The sequence below is a fragment of the Xiphias gladius genome, chromosome 1, assembly GCF_016859285.1.
Source record: "Xiphias gladius isolate SHS-SW01 ecotype Sanya breed wild chromosome 1, ASM1685928v1, whole genome shotgun sequence".
Classification (NCBI taxonomy): domain Eukaryota; kingdom Metazoa; phylum Chordata; class Actinopteri; order Istiophoriformes; family Xiphiidae; genus Xiphias; species Xiphias gladius.
In genome coordinates this window covers 28,305,068-28,321,773 of record NC_053400.1, presented here as the reverse complement: position 1 = coordinate 28,321,773, position 16,706 = coordinate 28,305,068, and the positions used below count along the sequence as shown (strand labels likewise).

At 42.2% G+C, this 16,706-nt stretch overlaps 1 protein-coding gene across 13 annotated transcripts in view; it reads right to left on the bottom strand.

Annotated features, from left to right (window-relative positions):
- neo1a (neogenin 1a) overlaps positions 1 to 16,706 on the bottom strand; it is a 173,005-nt gene that overhangs the window by 66,641 nt on the left and 89,658 nt on the right. For all 13 annotated transcript variants that reach the window (XM_040127623.1, XM_040127631.1, XM_040127550.1 and 10 more), the window contains 2 exons: positions 2,682 to 2,957; positions 1,645 to 1,795 (listed from right to left, as the gene is read on the bottom strand). In XM_040127623.1, the coding sequence (XP_039983557.1) occupies positions 1,645 to 1,795; positions 2,682 to 2,957 (427 nt within the window). The remainder of the gene's footprint in view (positions 1 to 1,644; positions 1,796 to 2,681; positions 2,958 to 16,706) is intronic.

Sequence of the window (16,706 nt, the reverse complement as noted above, 5' to 3'; positions counted from 1 at the left end):
AGAAGCACATCCGTATCCACGTCCGTCCAAGGGCGAGCAGAAACCATGAACTAGCCATTACGGGGGGAGAATTAGATACTCAAGAATCAGTATTGTCTAAAACTGCCATACATGGTTTCATGCTGCACTCATTTTGAATCACCTACATTATCTGTCGCTCCGGATAGAGCTGACTTTCTGTGACTTTGAACACAGACTGAGAGAGAGACAGAGAGAAAAGAACAGAGAAGACTCCCACTGTCAGTGAGTCACCCTGCCTTCAATTGGTAGCTCTGAGACATCTTCATAAACTTTCATCTCATGTCTACAGCTTCGGCAAAGCCACTTTGAAGGCCCTGTTTGTGCTGACTACCAAAGACCAATTAGACACTCTTTTCAGATTCTCCTTTCTCTCTCCCCTTACACTGCATACCACACCAATTTTTAATTGACTGCAGCTCTTCTATCTCTCATGTAATGCCTGAGAGGGACAGGAGACTCAACGAAGAAAAAAAAGAAAAAAAAATGTTCGTGCGCTATTCTTTCTAATTGTCAATGTCGTATTAAAATCAAAAGAACAGTCTCAGTAATGTATTCGCCACACAATCCATCTCTGCTCTGAAGGCAGAAGCATGGCGGTCCACTTCCATATCGCAAAGACCCCCCCTGGTTGTTCAGAGTTTTCTGGTTAACTACCAACAGAGACACCATGGGGGGGCGGGTATGCACTCAGGACAGTGTTTTGTAATTAATAAAAGGTAGATTAATAGGCACCTTTTTAGTCAGCTCGCACTGCAGGTCAGATGTAGTCACGGACAAGGTGTTAAAGACATTTAACTTGAAATGTGGTGCTGTGCTTAGAACTAAAGGTTGCAGAGTCTAATGATATACTGGCTCATACCACCGCGGAGCCTTTTGGTTACTAATGTGACGACCTTACATTTAATTTCACTGAGGGCAGAAATCTCATTCCGGGCTGGATTTTGATGAACGAGCCCTATTTCAGCTACTTTCTCTTGACCCCACAAGTTGCAACGTTATTCTTCTACAGGGCTGGTACACAGGGGCTAGGTAAACAAAGTGCTTGCTTAATTGGTGAGAATCAAACTTCTCATGTCCAATGCAATCCTATCCAAGGAATTTGCCTGAACTAATGAGAGCCAGAGGAAGTGAGTGAACAGGCGCTCTGACACACTCTTTTGGCTCTTAATTTGTGAACTTCCCCTTAGCTGGCAAACCTGCAGCCTTGTCTCCCAGCTAAAGTTGCTCTGTTGGCACGTCCAGGTCTCCCGGGTAGCGGTGGCAGAATAGCATCAACACCTCGGGGAGCAGGTGCCAGGACTAAGAGGTTAGCTTTTGGAGGCGAGAGGTACCAGGTACAAAGGAGCAGGAGGTCTGTGTTGCTTTTCAAAGGCTGGGAATGTGTGAGAGCCAGGGGATGCAGAACACAGCAGCGTGTAACTTCAGAGTAACTACTGGCAACTTTGATGAGTAAAGGTGATTTTGAAAGGTGGGTTTGAAAAAGGTATAACACGCGTGTTGTTACAGGAGTTAGAACAGCAATATCCCCAAAGAATGTCTGTAGTGTTTTAAGGCTTCTTCAATCCCTAAAACGGATCAAAAGGTATGGTAAATCCAATTTAGAGCCTGAGTTCAGGCTCATACCTTTCTTGTAGCAGCTTTTCTCCAAACATCCAACGGACGTGCGGCGCAGGGTAACCGGTGACCACGCAGGGCAGCAGCACGCTGGCTCCCACCACCTTGGTCACAGACACAGGCTGCACCAGGAACTCCAGCTTCCTCTCTTCTCCAGTTTCTTAGATGAGAGAAGAAAAAAAAAAAAGGTCAGGGTTAAGGCCGAGGTTAAGGTTGGGTTGAGTAAATGAAGCTGAGCAGCCACCTTCGGGTGTCATCTGTCTTAAAAACTTCAAAAGAAGTAATTTCTGAAGGGAAGTCGCTCATGACACCCTAACCAAGAATGGCCAGATGAGTAATGTCCATGTTGATGTCTGAGACAGCTGAAGGCTCGGCTCTTTAGGAGTTCAAAGTAATCCCATATAATTCCAGCTGCAACTAACTGCCTGAGTCATGTGTGACCCCGGCATATACACAGGGCTTCAGCAAAGTAACTGCAAAGCGTCCTCTTTGTAACTTCCTATGGAATTCATGGAATTCCATGAAGCTTAAAAAAGGATTTTAACTGAAAAACACACATGCATGAAATCATTTTCATTCCTTGCCAATTTTAAACTCTCAGTGTCTCTCTCCAAAAACACCCAACTTACTTTATTCTCAAGCCGATTTGTGGTTACTTCAAAGAAACAAAACAACTATAAATCTATTTCTCATGCTTTCACATCTGATGGCATCCAAACAAAGTTTCTTTCAATTTCCTCACACAGCCTCATGAGTTTTCCCTCTGTATCCATCCGCTATGTTCTATAATAGAGTAGAATCTCAAACATAACTGCACTGTTATCAAGGATGTGGAAATGTGTGATTAAGAGGTAACAACTGAGAGCAAGCAGGATAAATGCTTTCATTATTAGACAACCCTGGAATTATATTGTCCAGGAAAATCCTTTATCATAGCAGTAAGTATTAAGATATAGAAAAGAGTAAGTATAAAATCCAACATCAAGCAAAAGAAAACTCACAACATTACACTCGTCGTCTGACGTAACTTTAATTCCTCAAATTACCTGGCAGTATCTGGAGCTGGGCCTCGTCGCTGGACTTGGGTGTACCCACATTTTCCACCAGACAGCGGTAGAGGCCAGCGTCGGCCTCCGAGGCGTTGCTGATCACCAGGGCTCCGCTTGGCAGCTGGGCCAACTTGCTGCTCAGCTCCAGGGGTTGACGGTCTTTCTCCCACCGGGTGAAGGGCACCAGATCTGAGTTGACCTCACATGCCATCACCTGACTGTCCCCTAGACGCACGGTGGCCGGCGCTGGCTGGCTGGCAAACCTGGGCATCCCTGTAAGACAAAGACAAGCGAAGGGTGTTAAACCAGCACGCACCTCAACATCAGCAGGGTAACAAATATTTCTGTAACATTTCAGAGGTGGTCAGAAGTAAAACTCACAAACAACAGGAATTCCATTTTTCTTACATATACCACTATCTGTTTTAAATTATTACAGGATATATATTTGGTCTAATCTTAAAAGCTTTGAACCATAACAGCAAATTGGAAGCAACATCTTGCAATCCATATTCAGGATAGATTCTCAGGAGTGGAAGAGGCGAAAAAAAAAAAAGCCACCCCCACCCACCTCTGACCTCTTGCACACACAAATCCTGAAACGTACACACACAGCCAACCACACACAGTCGTCTAGCACAATCAGTTATCCTCAATTGTGGATGTTAATTTGCCACGCAGAGCAGGAGGCACACAGCACTAATTAAAAAAGGCTGTATCCACGGGCTGTTTGTGCTTCTGTACCCCGACTTTCATCTCAATGCAAAATAATTATTTCCTGTGTTTGAAGCCATTGATCTGAAACCAACACTTGCGGGTCATGTTTGAAACAATTGCACACAATGGCTTCAATTAAAAATAACTTAAAATGTGTAAACTGCAAATGGTATTCTTGGGTTTATTAGTGCAAAAGGGGGACTTGTTTTTAAAAAGTAAGAAGGCCAATCCATCTACAATAAAAAGGATATCATGCTGTGTTATTAGCATGGAGGGCTACTCTCGAATTTCTGGACTGACTGTGGTTGTCTCCATAGTAATGTGTGTGTGTGTGTGTGTGTGTGTGTGTGTGTGTGTGTGTGTGTGTGTGTGTGTGTGTGTGTGTGTGTGTGTGTGTGTGTGTGTGTGAGAGAGAGAGAAAAAATGAATGGATAAAAATGCGTGTGCCTAAGGATGAAAGAAAAAGGCTGATTCCTGTCTGCACTTATCTATTTACAAATGCAAGTTTGCTTTTTGTTACTGGGCTTTTACGCAGGAAGACATGTTGAAGACTTTCTGAGTGTTGATTTGGGATGATTTGGCATCTCTGCCCCCTCTCACCTGCATACAGCTCTCTAAAACCTCCTGCCAACAGTGGCTCCAGGGTAAATCACACTTTAAGATAAGGCCCCAACAGCGACAGACTCCCCTCTTGGCCCGGACCGATGCACACACCTTTGCCTCAGTATATCTCATCACAATGGTTCAGCTAATATGGGCTTAGCTGATGCCAGTGCTGATATTTTTGTACCAAAGCTGCCAATCACCCACTGTCTAATCATGGCAAGGTGGGGAAATAAAGCCTCCGCTGAATTACTTAGATTAGAGTCACTGAAGCTCTCCACTGAATCAAATACTTTTTTATGATTAGCAGCTGTAGTGTAGTGTGAGTAATCAGTCTTAACCGATGTTAGAGGGGAATTCTGGGATATATAGTCAGGCTTTCAATGAAAATTTAATTTATCAAGAAGAAAGGGGATTAAATGTTTAAAAAAAATAAATTTCATTGCAGGCCATGAAGCTGTAGTCACTAAGACACAATGGTAGTTAGATGTTGGTGTTGTTTACGGTAATGAATCTGGATGCCATGTTCCTTCACACTTTAAATTGTAAGCTAATATTTATGGTCTTGTGTCTTTCCGCTTATACTGATCAAGTTAAGTATCCAGATGATATTAACAAAATTACATTACATTAATTTATGTGTTGGGTTTCAGTGGAGTGGTCCTTAGCATTCTTTTTATTTTGCTTGGCATTATATAGTTTTCTCTGCCAAAGAGTGACACATTAATAAACTTTATTCAATTCCCAAGGTGGCGGATGGCTGATATTAAATACAAGGCCGAAATCTGCACAACATACAGACAAGCTGAGATGTTGTCTATTCCTATTTTACACACACACACACACACACACACACACACACACACACACACACACACACACACACACACACACAATATGACATAGTTCACACCGCGCTCAAGATACTGAGAAGTTCAGCACTCATATCTTCATGTTTCCGCAAAGCACAATAAACGCTTGTAGTTACTCAGAGATCAAAGAACATGGCTGTCGCGGCTCACTGCCTATCTGTACCAATCTGATAAAGAGAAACTAGACGCATGGATTGGCTTTAACTATAACTTTAGACAGTGCTTTCTACACGGGGGCAGAAAAATCCTTTGGCCCATGGAGCACTGACATTTCAAAAGATTAGGCTGAAGACAATGGCCCTGAGTTATTCTGCCCAGGTCTAACAGCTAGAGATATACCCACAACTTTGTGTAATGGCTGGAGACTTGACATTTGGCACACAGAGGACACAGGAGAGAGCCCTGAAATTCATCTGCAGACGTGACAAGAAAACCGTGCTTCCACAAAGGCCGAACCTTTGCAGAGAGAGAACATTGTCCCCACACAGCCTCAGTTCACATTGTTGTGAGCACTTTGCGCCTCCGTCTGCAGTGAGTCTGCTGTCCTCGCCGCTTTCAATCGACTAATCCTTTGTTCCTCTTGCTTCACCACTTCTCTCCAGACTGAGTTCATCAATTTGCTGCGTCTTAAGGGTGTGTGCGTGTCCGTGTGTGAACGAGTGCTGATGGGGATCCTAACTCACAAAGGCATGACTTAAGATGTGGCCATGCCATTTAGTAACAGCCGGTGTTAATGAAGTGGACGCCTCACATTATGATGTCTCTAATATGTATGTGCGTCATGCGGACTAGCCTAAGTGTACATAAGCATATTAAGCGTGGGTCAAGGCAGGACACTGTGGATGGGAAGCGGTGAGTGTCGATGGTAACACTATCGATTCCAGTTAATCACAATTCTCCATTTAAATCGACTGAGTGGGAGCTTCATTTTCCACACCCTTGCTCGGCACCATCTATTGAACAGAAGTGCTTTAGTACCAGTCTCAGATCTTATTACCAGAGTGTGATGAGGCCAAATGATTCCAGCGCAGTAATAATGTCTCAGTGGTCAAGACACAAGAATGGCAAGGGTTTTATGCTAATGGTTTTTCTTTGTTCCTTTCAAACTGCAGAAATATGAGTAAAATGTGACCCTGCTGATCTTACTATGCCTCCAAACAGCATTTTCCTTGAAAATAAAGCAGTTGAACCCAGTGGCGGCTCCGAATTCCTCCTTTGTGAAGAATGTTTAGCTAGATTCACCAAACCTTACAATCATCTGCCTGGCTCTGCCAGTAGAGCTTATAATCACATGAATGCTAATGAATGAATGTGTCCATCAATGGACGGAGATTAGCAGAATTGTGCTGCGGAGAGCTACGAACAGGCATAACGACTGTCTACCCTGCCTCAGAGCAAAACCGCGTGCAACCACGCATGCACATACACAGACATACACCTAAATCACACAGTTGGGTTCCTACTATTCTTAATTAAAATCAGGTATAGAATAGCAATGAGCAGCTTAATGGAATATGCAGAAGGCTTTAAGGATCTCCCTGTAGATTCAAATGAATTAGTAACTGACTGCCAAATGGCTGCCTTTCGCCTTGGATCAAAAATACAACTGTGCTCTATGTTACATATTTTCAAGCAGTTTCAGTTTAAGTAATTAAGGGAAAGAAATGAAACTGGCTTACATTTTGGAGCTGCCCAGAAGGGCTCTGCCTCCTTATACGGTTTTGGCTGTACAGAGTGCTGTGTTTGGACTGGTAAAAATGAAATAACTCATTTATGACTGTGAAAATTTGCAACGTAAAAAAGCATGTTAAAATCAGACCGATCATATTTTCCAAGCTACTGAAACACCCATTGAAACTATTTATCCCAAAGGATATTAAACAGACAAGATCTGACTTGAGTCCATCAGCTCAACAGGGCACCTACATATTCTTTACTTCCTTTTATCATAGAGATTATGCGACGAAATGATTTGACTAATTAGGGGAACTAAAACAGGCATATTTTTACATTTATCAATGCAATTTATGTCAACATTTATTGATATATTTACTGTGGCCCGACTGTGATTCAGATGCAAGATAATAATAAAATCCAACATAAGAGTCCAGATTAGTTCACATTTGCCTCTGACACAACAAGTGTGCTCACAAAGAGGAAGGATAAAACATCAAATACTGGGGCCCTGGTGCTCAAGGAAAACATTTTTGGAAATTCTTCAAATCCACAAAACTTTATGCCAGCAACAGTTGAAATTGACAATTTCTGCAATTCTTAATGCTAATCAAGATATCAACTTAAAATCTGCGTTGCACAAGCAATCTAATTTAACAATGCAACAAAGCAACACATCATGCCTACGTTGGACGAGTCATGCCTACAGGCCTTATGGGATACTGGCTAAACCATGCATGTTGCAACTTACTCGACTCTGGGGCCACTTTGTTTGTACTAGACTGGACTGTCCAGTCCCATGGGCTGTTTTCCAACTGTGGCTAATGCCCCCTCCTGACAAAGTGGAAAATGAGGAGGAAAACAAAATCGATAGGAGATAAAGATGCAGTATATTAACTGAAATAAAGCTGAACTTAAATCCAATACTGCATACAAAATGACCGGAAGACTATCCGAAGGTTTCTGTTAGACTGAAACGTTACTATGTTAAATATATTTTGCCGGGAGATACCAGTAGCAGTGTGCGGATCTTTTGTGTGACTTTTGCATTCAGTTTGCCTTTGGATCCAGCACCTGTAGAATTTTTTTTGGATGTGCATGCCCCTGCCCCCTGTCCGTTTTGGCATCAGTCCCCGAGAGTCAAAGAGCTGGGGCTTCTCTCTAGATTTCACATTTTGCAATTATGAAAAACTCTCCCACATCAGATGAAAGACATATATCACAAAAGAGACAGTGCCCCCAATTTCTACATTGATAGCAGAACCAGTAGACTAGAAAGTAACACAGCCACAACTGGCATGTTTGTTGTTATCAAGCTATTATTTCCACTACTTCTCCCTCTATCTCCTCCTTTGAATTTAACAGGTGCATGCCCACTCTCTTGGGACTAGTGAAGTCATTCTGGGAAATGTGGGAAATCAATACCTGAAACGGAAGTACATAAGTCATATCGAAAGAAAGCAGGTACACTAAAAAAGTAAATTAAAGCCTTTCATGTTAGAATAACTCCTAGATTGCACTATTCCAAACTGATATTTACTAGTGTATGATCATTCAAAAGGAGTAGAGTTTTCCTTTAAAGCAAAATAATGATTACCTCCCTAGATCTATTACAGTTTTTTCACACAAAGACAGAACAATCGCAATCTTATTGTTGGTGCATTTATGAATTTCACGATATCGGACAGCGATCAAATCAAGTTTGCCGAGCCCAAGAAGTGAGGCGATAGATCCAACCCCGGACGAAGGGGTACATTAGACAGAGTGTGAAGAAATCCAATCAATGGCAATGAAAGTCTGAGATGCAGTGTGAATGGGCGGAGCAATCAAGTAGTCCAACCCCCCCCCCCCGAAAAAAAAAATGTCTATTAGATGTATTGGCTTTGAGAAGTGTGTGCTTAGGCAAGGTCTAAAAGTACCTCCCTGCTGTAAAATTCCCCAGTACAATATGTGCTTTGCTTTATTCAGTTCAGTGCCTCATTCTGTTGATGCTCTCTTTAAGGCCAGCTGCAGCGAAAGTGATAATTAATTCCCTAATTGAAGGTTTCAGAGCTTCAGGGGGAGAATACTTCTAAGGGCTTCCTCTATTACAGCAAATCATGCTATTCAGCCAACATAGTTATGGTTGCGATTTTAGAGTACAACAGTTAAGTCTTCACGCCTTATTGATATTATGTACTTTGGGAAAATTTCAAATGTACAATTTAAACAGAAATCCTTTCAGTCAAACACAAAAAGGAAACTCTTGACACACTGTGGATTACCATTTTATCAGGTATACCTGTAGTCTCCAATACAATCCAACACAGTAACAGCTGCATCATGTCCTGCGTTTATAAAGCCTCTAATTTTGTTGACACTGTGAGAGCCGCTCGTTCAGTTCATTCATTTAAAAATGGATGGATAAAATACCTTTCAATACAGTGCAATCTAATCTAACACCCCAAAGTTTAGCCTCAAAAATAACCACAGAGCTTAATCAAAGACATCTGAAAGTGTCAACGAAAGCTGAACATTATTAGCTTTACAAAGATACGGCTAACAGGGCTGTTGTATTGGATTGTCTCAGAAGTACCAAACAAGTCTCAAAAAACAGAAAAATCTTAAAAGGCATCTCACACGCTGCACTGTTGGGATTTACACATCCAACACACGGATTGTAAGGATTTTGTGTGGTATTTGTTTCCTCAGAATTTTTCTGACGCTAGATTAAAGCTTCAAAAAACTAGAAGTCTCACTCATTTGAGCATTGTCCATCCAATTTCAGGGTTCACTTTTAGAAAATAGATTGAAATGCCAGCGAGCCAAATGCTTCCGGGTTAGTGAAAAAGCACTGCTGGGCCAAAATGTTCCGAGGGTTTAGTGCAGTTGTGTGTGATTATTAATACATTAATACCCTCTGTATGTGCATGGAAGCCTGTGTGCATGAGTGCAGGCAACACTGTCGAAGCTGATGTGAAAGAAACAACAATCAGATCGATTAAAAAAAAATGATGGCTGGTCTGAGAGACAAATGCTTATATTTCTCTTCTGCTCTATCTGTTATCAAACTTTAATTGAACTGTGTTGCAAAACCCACTCATCCACTCAAACGCATCCCCTCCAAACAACAAAAACTCCACATTGTTCATACCCCATTATCTCTCTTAATAAAGGCGCTTCAGGGTTTATGGTAGATGGAAAAAAATTCTTCTCTATCTCCAAAGCAGGCGAGATCATTGTGAAATCCTCAAATCTTTGAGGAGTGGTGCTTTGGTGATGCTCTTAAGTGGCTGTGCATGTTACATGAAAACCACAGCATGAATTCTTTATATCCTATGCCAAGATGGAGTTTGTTTTTCCTTTTTTTGGTTCAATATGAATATGGGATGTGGTCAAAAAAGGGCCTTGATTGAAGTATTTTAAAAACAAAACCTCAAAGTTTAATTACAAAGATAATAGAATAGATTTAATAATCCAAACAATCAACTAGGAGGAAAAGAAAACAACATTTGCTGATTTCATAAAAAAAAAAAAAAAAAAGGCAAGAGAAGTGAGAGAAACAGTAACTTTGGAAGTCCTGTCAGTGTTGGAAAAGATGTTTGCTAATGTTCTTCAATCGCTCCACATTAAAAAGGTAACAGCAACCGTCATCCTGTCTGTGGGTGGCAGGTGGGAGGTATCCCAAGATTGACAAGAATGAAAACAGGATTAATTAATGATTGCGTGTTGGAATCTAATAAAGAAGTCGCTGAGGGACTTCATCTGTACGAAGCCTGACAAGCCTGGCATACTGAGGAAATGATGAAATGGACAGTCTGGCTGTGTCATCGCAACATATTTGTCTTGACTGGGAGTGACTGCCATAACACAGATGATGTTGGACCATAAACATCTGTTAAAATAAACGGATAACAATGAAACCACTTTACAACTGAGCTAACTATAGAATTGCTTACTCCGATAACCCAGGCTGAAACGTGTAATGAGCTCTCAGTTAATAAGTGGAAAGACTGCGGCGTGACAGGGAATTGGTACTTTCGAACTGTTTGATATGTGTGCACAACAATGGCAACCACAGAAGCATAAACGCTCCCCACCGCAGAAATGCTTGTGTTGTGTACATACATCAGAAGATCAGACAGAAGACGGATGGGTGGCGTTCCACAGGAGTCGGCACAGACAGGGGCTCTTGTTTTATCTACTAGGCTGTAAAAGTGGCTCTCTGGTGCAGCAGACGACAGTAAGAGCACATTCTGGCCTCGTAATTAGTCAGTGCCTGAAGAGAGCACTGTAAAACCCGTAGCAGGCAGCTGGTGTCCAAGAGTGACACATCAGTCTATTTTTAAATTTCCGTTACGACGACCTGAAGACAATGATGGCCGCAGGCGGTCAGTAAAATAATGCACAATTTCACTGTTGAAAACCAAGGCGCAAACAGAAGCCTGTTGGAGTAGGAGCAGTGTATTCAAGGAACTGATTCTCAGCCAACGGACACCTTTAAGTACGTTAAGCTAGCTGCAAGGCTTAACATCTCTGGTAGCTATTAGCCAGGGGAGGGATATTTTAACTGCTGAACAACTTTGGGTGCAGACCAGATGTTGCATTTATGACTATCGGCGGATGGGCCCCGGGGTGCAGCTGCTGTTTAGAGCACAACTGAGGCAAGGAGAAGTCAACTCCGCCTTATTACTGCATTTCTCACACTCAGAAGCAATTTCTAGCTTTGTTTTTACAACTAGGCTCAGCAAATTAGGCAATATAACATGCACTTTAGAAGACAATCACTGTAAAAAGTCTGTTCTAAACAAATATCAGTAACCACCCTCTCTATCATGCATCGTTGCAGTGTGACGAGTAGCTTGTTTGTTTGCTGAATTTCTTTTCTACTTACATATATGGTATTGGTGGGGGGGGGGACAAAAAAAACAATCAGCCTACAGTGAAATCACACACAATCAATTGTGTCTAGATGGGAAGTGACACGTCAGGATGAGGCCGCTGTCACAGTTGGCACTCTGACAGCTCCTGATTGCCTGTTGCGGGAACAGACAAGACGAGAGACTACAAGGAGGCTCATGGATGGTGATGGATGGAGACAGACACATGACGGGGCCGGGTGAGTTGCCATGGGAACGTCACTGAAAAGGAAATCAAGATTTCCTTTTTCAAAACGTTTGTTGCCATCCCATAACTGCGGAACAGGTAAGTTAGTACATTTGTTTATGTGTCTCAAATCATGTTAAGTAGTTAAATGTGTTGATGCATTTTCAGTATAGTTGATTCATATACAAACAGGCTGTTGATTTGTAAGAGGAATGATTATTATTAGGAGTGGGCAATATAGATAAAATCCTCTATCGACAGTATATAATGTATGATATTGTATCGTGATGTGCAAAATTTTTTGGGAAAAATCAATTGAGAAGCTGTTTATGAATAAAATAACCAAACAGAAGTAGCCAGCCCAGCAAATGAAATACCTGGTAAATCAAAGAACAGTGCAGTTATATTCACGCAAAAGTCATAAAACCAAAAAGATTTTTCTTCTCACTGATTTGGATCGATATTGCACTGTAAATGGAAGAGAGAACAGTTTACAAGTTTATATTGTGTCATGGTATATACTGTATTTTCATATTATCCAACTCTAATTATTATTTACAAAAAAAGCTTTAAAACAAACTACGAGTAGGTACAGCACACATGCTGTACGCTGTTCATACAGTATGTGCTTTCTTTAAGAAGCTAAATGAAACTGATGAGTTACTGTGTAATCCACTCCTCTCCACACAGACAAAAATTGTCAATAATCATTACAAGCCGGTTGGCCAGAAACCACACCCACACGGCAGGATGCATTTATCAGTTTCCGAGGTGTCGATTCAAGCCACGGTCTCACAGATTTAAAAAATGTGCTTTTTTCAATTTAATACGTAACCGGGATGTAAGGCTGCAACTAATGATTATTTTCATTATCAATTTCATCTTCAGCAGAATTTCTCAATTCATCAATTAATTTATTTGGTCTAACTTTTATGAAATTGTGAAAAATCCCCATCACAGTTTTTCCAGAGTTAGAGGTGATGTCTTTCAGCTCAAGTCAAAAAACCCACAGATATTCTGCTTACTAATCACAGAAGACTGAGAAAAGCATCAAAACATCACATGTGCAACATTTGAAAATGCCTTAAATGATTAATTGATTATCAAAAGAGTGGCTTATTAATCTTCTGTCAATCGATTACTACTTTGGCTCAGGATGAGTGGTGCACACTTTTTAGCACTGGTGCTTGTGAGGAAAACGAGGGACGTAACTGCGTTTCTGTGCTGAACTTAATGGTTCTGTAAGAACCTCAGGTTGTGCGAGCATTTAATCTCTTGCTCCAGGGTACCGCAGGTCTCCTCTGCTTCCCGTGTGCGTTTCACCTGTTCACAGACCTCCGACCGAGCCAGCGGACCACAGTATCTAAGGGAAAAGAGCCCCTTTTCATTACAGGTAATTGAGTTGTAGTTGAAACAATACGAATTGCATTAGTGCCCTTAATCACGTTAAGGTGTCTTATTTTATCACTGGGAATTTAGCTCATTCTTGGCCCATTTTGAGGCTAACCTTCTGCAGAGGTCGTTACCATGGGAGACCGTGGCAGCGGTTGCTCCCATTAACGGAGCACAGATAAATGTTGGCACTATGACCATACATCCCTTCGCTCCCTCTCTCTCTCTCTCTCTCTCCCTCTCTCACACCGCCCCCCTTTCCCTCGCTCCCATATCAGAGAGAGGAGGTGAGAGGTAAGAGAAGATGCAGAGAGAAGCTCAGCGGAGCGGCCTCCAATGTCAGAGGAGTCACCTGTGGGATTATGAAGGAGATGACAATCAAGTCTAACACAGGTGCCACAAAGAGCAGCTATCGCTGGCCCGTCCTCGCATCTTTCGTCGACTGCTTGTTTCCTTAAGGCACCAAGCAACGCCCCTCTCCGCTGGAATGAAGGGCCCCTCCACCCTCCGCTAACTCAACAGGCCATCCAGATAAAGGAGCCAAACACACCCCTGTCCTGCTGTTGATGGACACACAGATACAAGCTGAGAGGATAACCTCTCCACATTCACCTCTCTCCTTCACTCTGCCTCCCTCCCTCCCTCCCTCCCTCCCTCCCTACAGCAACATCCACCTCTCCTTCCAATTTTTCAGCCCCTGCTCTGCCACTGCGTTGTCTCTTTCTCATTCCCTGCATTACTCTCGGAGCTGCATTCAATCAGTCTCTACACATTCCTACCACCCCTCCCCTTTCCTCCCCAGCTCCCCACCACGCATTTCACTGGGAGCTCTGTTGTTTGCGAGAGAGGAGCATGCTGCTTCTGGTTCTTATCTGGGGCTGTTGGCGGCACATCTGTAGATGGTATCAGCGGCCCTGTTGCTCTGCTTATGCTCCAGCCCTGCAAGTGCAGCTAGCGGGGAAATTAAATGGACGGAGGATGGGGCCAGGAGAAAATTGAGCATCTTCCTCAGCAGAAATGATGGAGTGAGGGGAAGGGAGAACAGGGAGCAGGAGAGCCTCTGGATGGTGCTGTAGAAACCAAGACCTGGTCCAAAGAAAAAATAGGACCTCAGCAGGGTGGCGTTCACTTTGAATTGGATCTTCTTACCAACACTGAAATTATTAAAGATATCTATATATTTGTTTAAAAAGTCTGACCTGTAAAACGTATGCTGTTTCATCATCGTGCTACGATGATAAAATCATAGCACAATGATGAAGGAGCATATAATTTTTCACAACACTCTCTTCTTTTCCATTAATCTGTGAGAGCTAAATGCAAATGTGGCAAACACAACATATGGGCACATATGTTGTGCATAGAATGTTGCTGTGCATATGTTAGTACTTATCTTTAAAACTGTGCGTGGGAGTCTGCTTCAAATTATACCCCAACAAAGCTAAGGTGGAACAAAAAACATTTTCTGCATCAGTGAGTTTAGAAGCGAGCTGTGTTTAAAGAGGACTGTTTACATACACATTTGCACATATAATCAAATTACAATATGTAGGCAGTCTGTAACACGTACCATGGTGAAGTATCTGTAGCTGCTATTTGGGAAACAGCAGCACGGGCTTTGTGGTATTGCTGATGGGGAAACGCGCTGCAGCCACCACGAGACAGCTCAGGCAGTTAACCATGCGACACAAAGCATCAGCCTGACTCCTGAACTTAAAGGGAATTGTCCTTCAGTGTGGTTTACATGGGCAGGCTGACAATCTATCGAGAGACGGACGAGTTTCTCTATGAACCACTATTCTCACCAAAAGACCTAATAGGGACTCTGCCTGTATTTGTGTGAGTATGTACACATGTGTATGAGAACTGGGCTGGCAGCTTGGGAGCAGCAGATGTTTCTGAAGACACAGATGTGGTGCAGGGTGATGATGTCACTCAGCATGGCCCGGGGCATTTATTATCATTTGCCTTGTCGAAAGGTGTGATGGGGTGGTAAATTAACGTCAGCTAGCAGTCCACCACTCCGCCTACCCACAATGCAAACACCAAAGCTCTAGCACTAAAGCGCTGATTCTGAATTCCAGAGCAAAAATATTATTTTTGCATGCTTATAATAAGGGTTCAAATTTAGGATCAACATAACAGTGACAGCTTCAAGTTTAATGAAGAGAATGACAGATCATTAGGGGTTTGATCAAATCTGAGGAGCTGAAAACTGAAATTTAAGAGAAAAAAAAATTACGGAAAAAGAATGGGAATATTAAAGAGCTTTATGGCTTATGTTCTGGCACAAGTTTATGCCTGTGAACTTATTATCAGTGAAAACAGCTGATTGTTTGTGCCTGTCACGAGCTAAGAAAAATCAGAAATCGGTGCTGATTTTCTTCCCTCTCTTTTCCACTTTTATGTAAACACCTCTATGAAATGCTCCGGTGAGCCTCAATAACAGGCCACGCACAGCCACTCCAATTTCATGAGGGGATCTGACATGATGAGAAAAACCAATCTCTCCATGTAGACATAAAACACAAGACAGTTGCAAAGTTCATTAGCCATGTAAGATGCAGACTAAACAAAGCTCAGCAAACGCAGACATCAAATACTGCGAGAACATACCGTACATGTTGAATAGGCGGCAGGAGGGCAAGATTCATATTTGAATGAGGATCACACAGCGTGCAGCATTTATACCCTCAGTGGCCAATTCTTTACACACTACTAATAGCTAGGCTGTTTATTTATTGTGGTTAATTAAATTTGCAAATATGAAATGGATGAATTTAATGAGGGCAAATGTGCACCAGTGGCTTTTCTCCAAATAGCACACAGAGGAAAACAAAGCAGAGGTACTGAAATGCTCTTATCAGGAATAACGAGGAAGACAAACTATCAATGAAGGCAATCTAATCAATCACTCAAACCTAATGGAAAAGGATGCAACAGATCTCTAGAACACCTGGACAGTCTGACGTTGTGGCATTAGCTCCAGTCCACCTGCAGTGCATAGCCTTCAAACAGGGCAGATGCTATGCCGACTGCCTCGGAACAAAGTCAACCTCTGATCAGTCGTAATTCTATATACGTGGGCATTTGTGTGCCTGCACATTGTGTTGTCCAACATGGAAAAAATACAAATCCAAAGTAGGATAAATGCGTGTCTGTCTGTGCTCATGTCATCCATGTTTCACTGATACAAACTGCTAGGCATAATTTAAGCAAAAAGGTTGCACAATCCCTTTGCCTCGAGACAGATTTAAATACACATATCCCTAATATCAAAGACAACTGTATCCAAGCTTGCTTTATGTTCACTGGCTGTAAATGTAACAGGAATTGAAACCTGAGTGTTAAAATGCCAGGCTGAGGTGCAAGGAAGCTGAAAGATGACTTAGAGGGAGGATAAAGGGAAAAGGGTTGGCAGTGTTTAGAGTAGAAGAGATGCTGCTGTTGTGCTGTTTCCCCTCTTCTGCGTGTGTGTGTGTGTGTGTGTGTGTGTGTGTGTGTGTGTGTGTGTGTGTGTTTCTGTGAGCACAGGTTATTCTACAGCTAGGAAGAATGCAGACACACAAAGCATCCCAACTCTGATACAGTAGGATGCAGTCAGTCGTACAAAAGGTTATTTCATAATAACACTACACGCCTTTATTTATTTAATTTTTTTAATTATCAATCAAGCCTC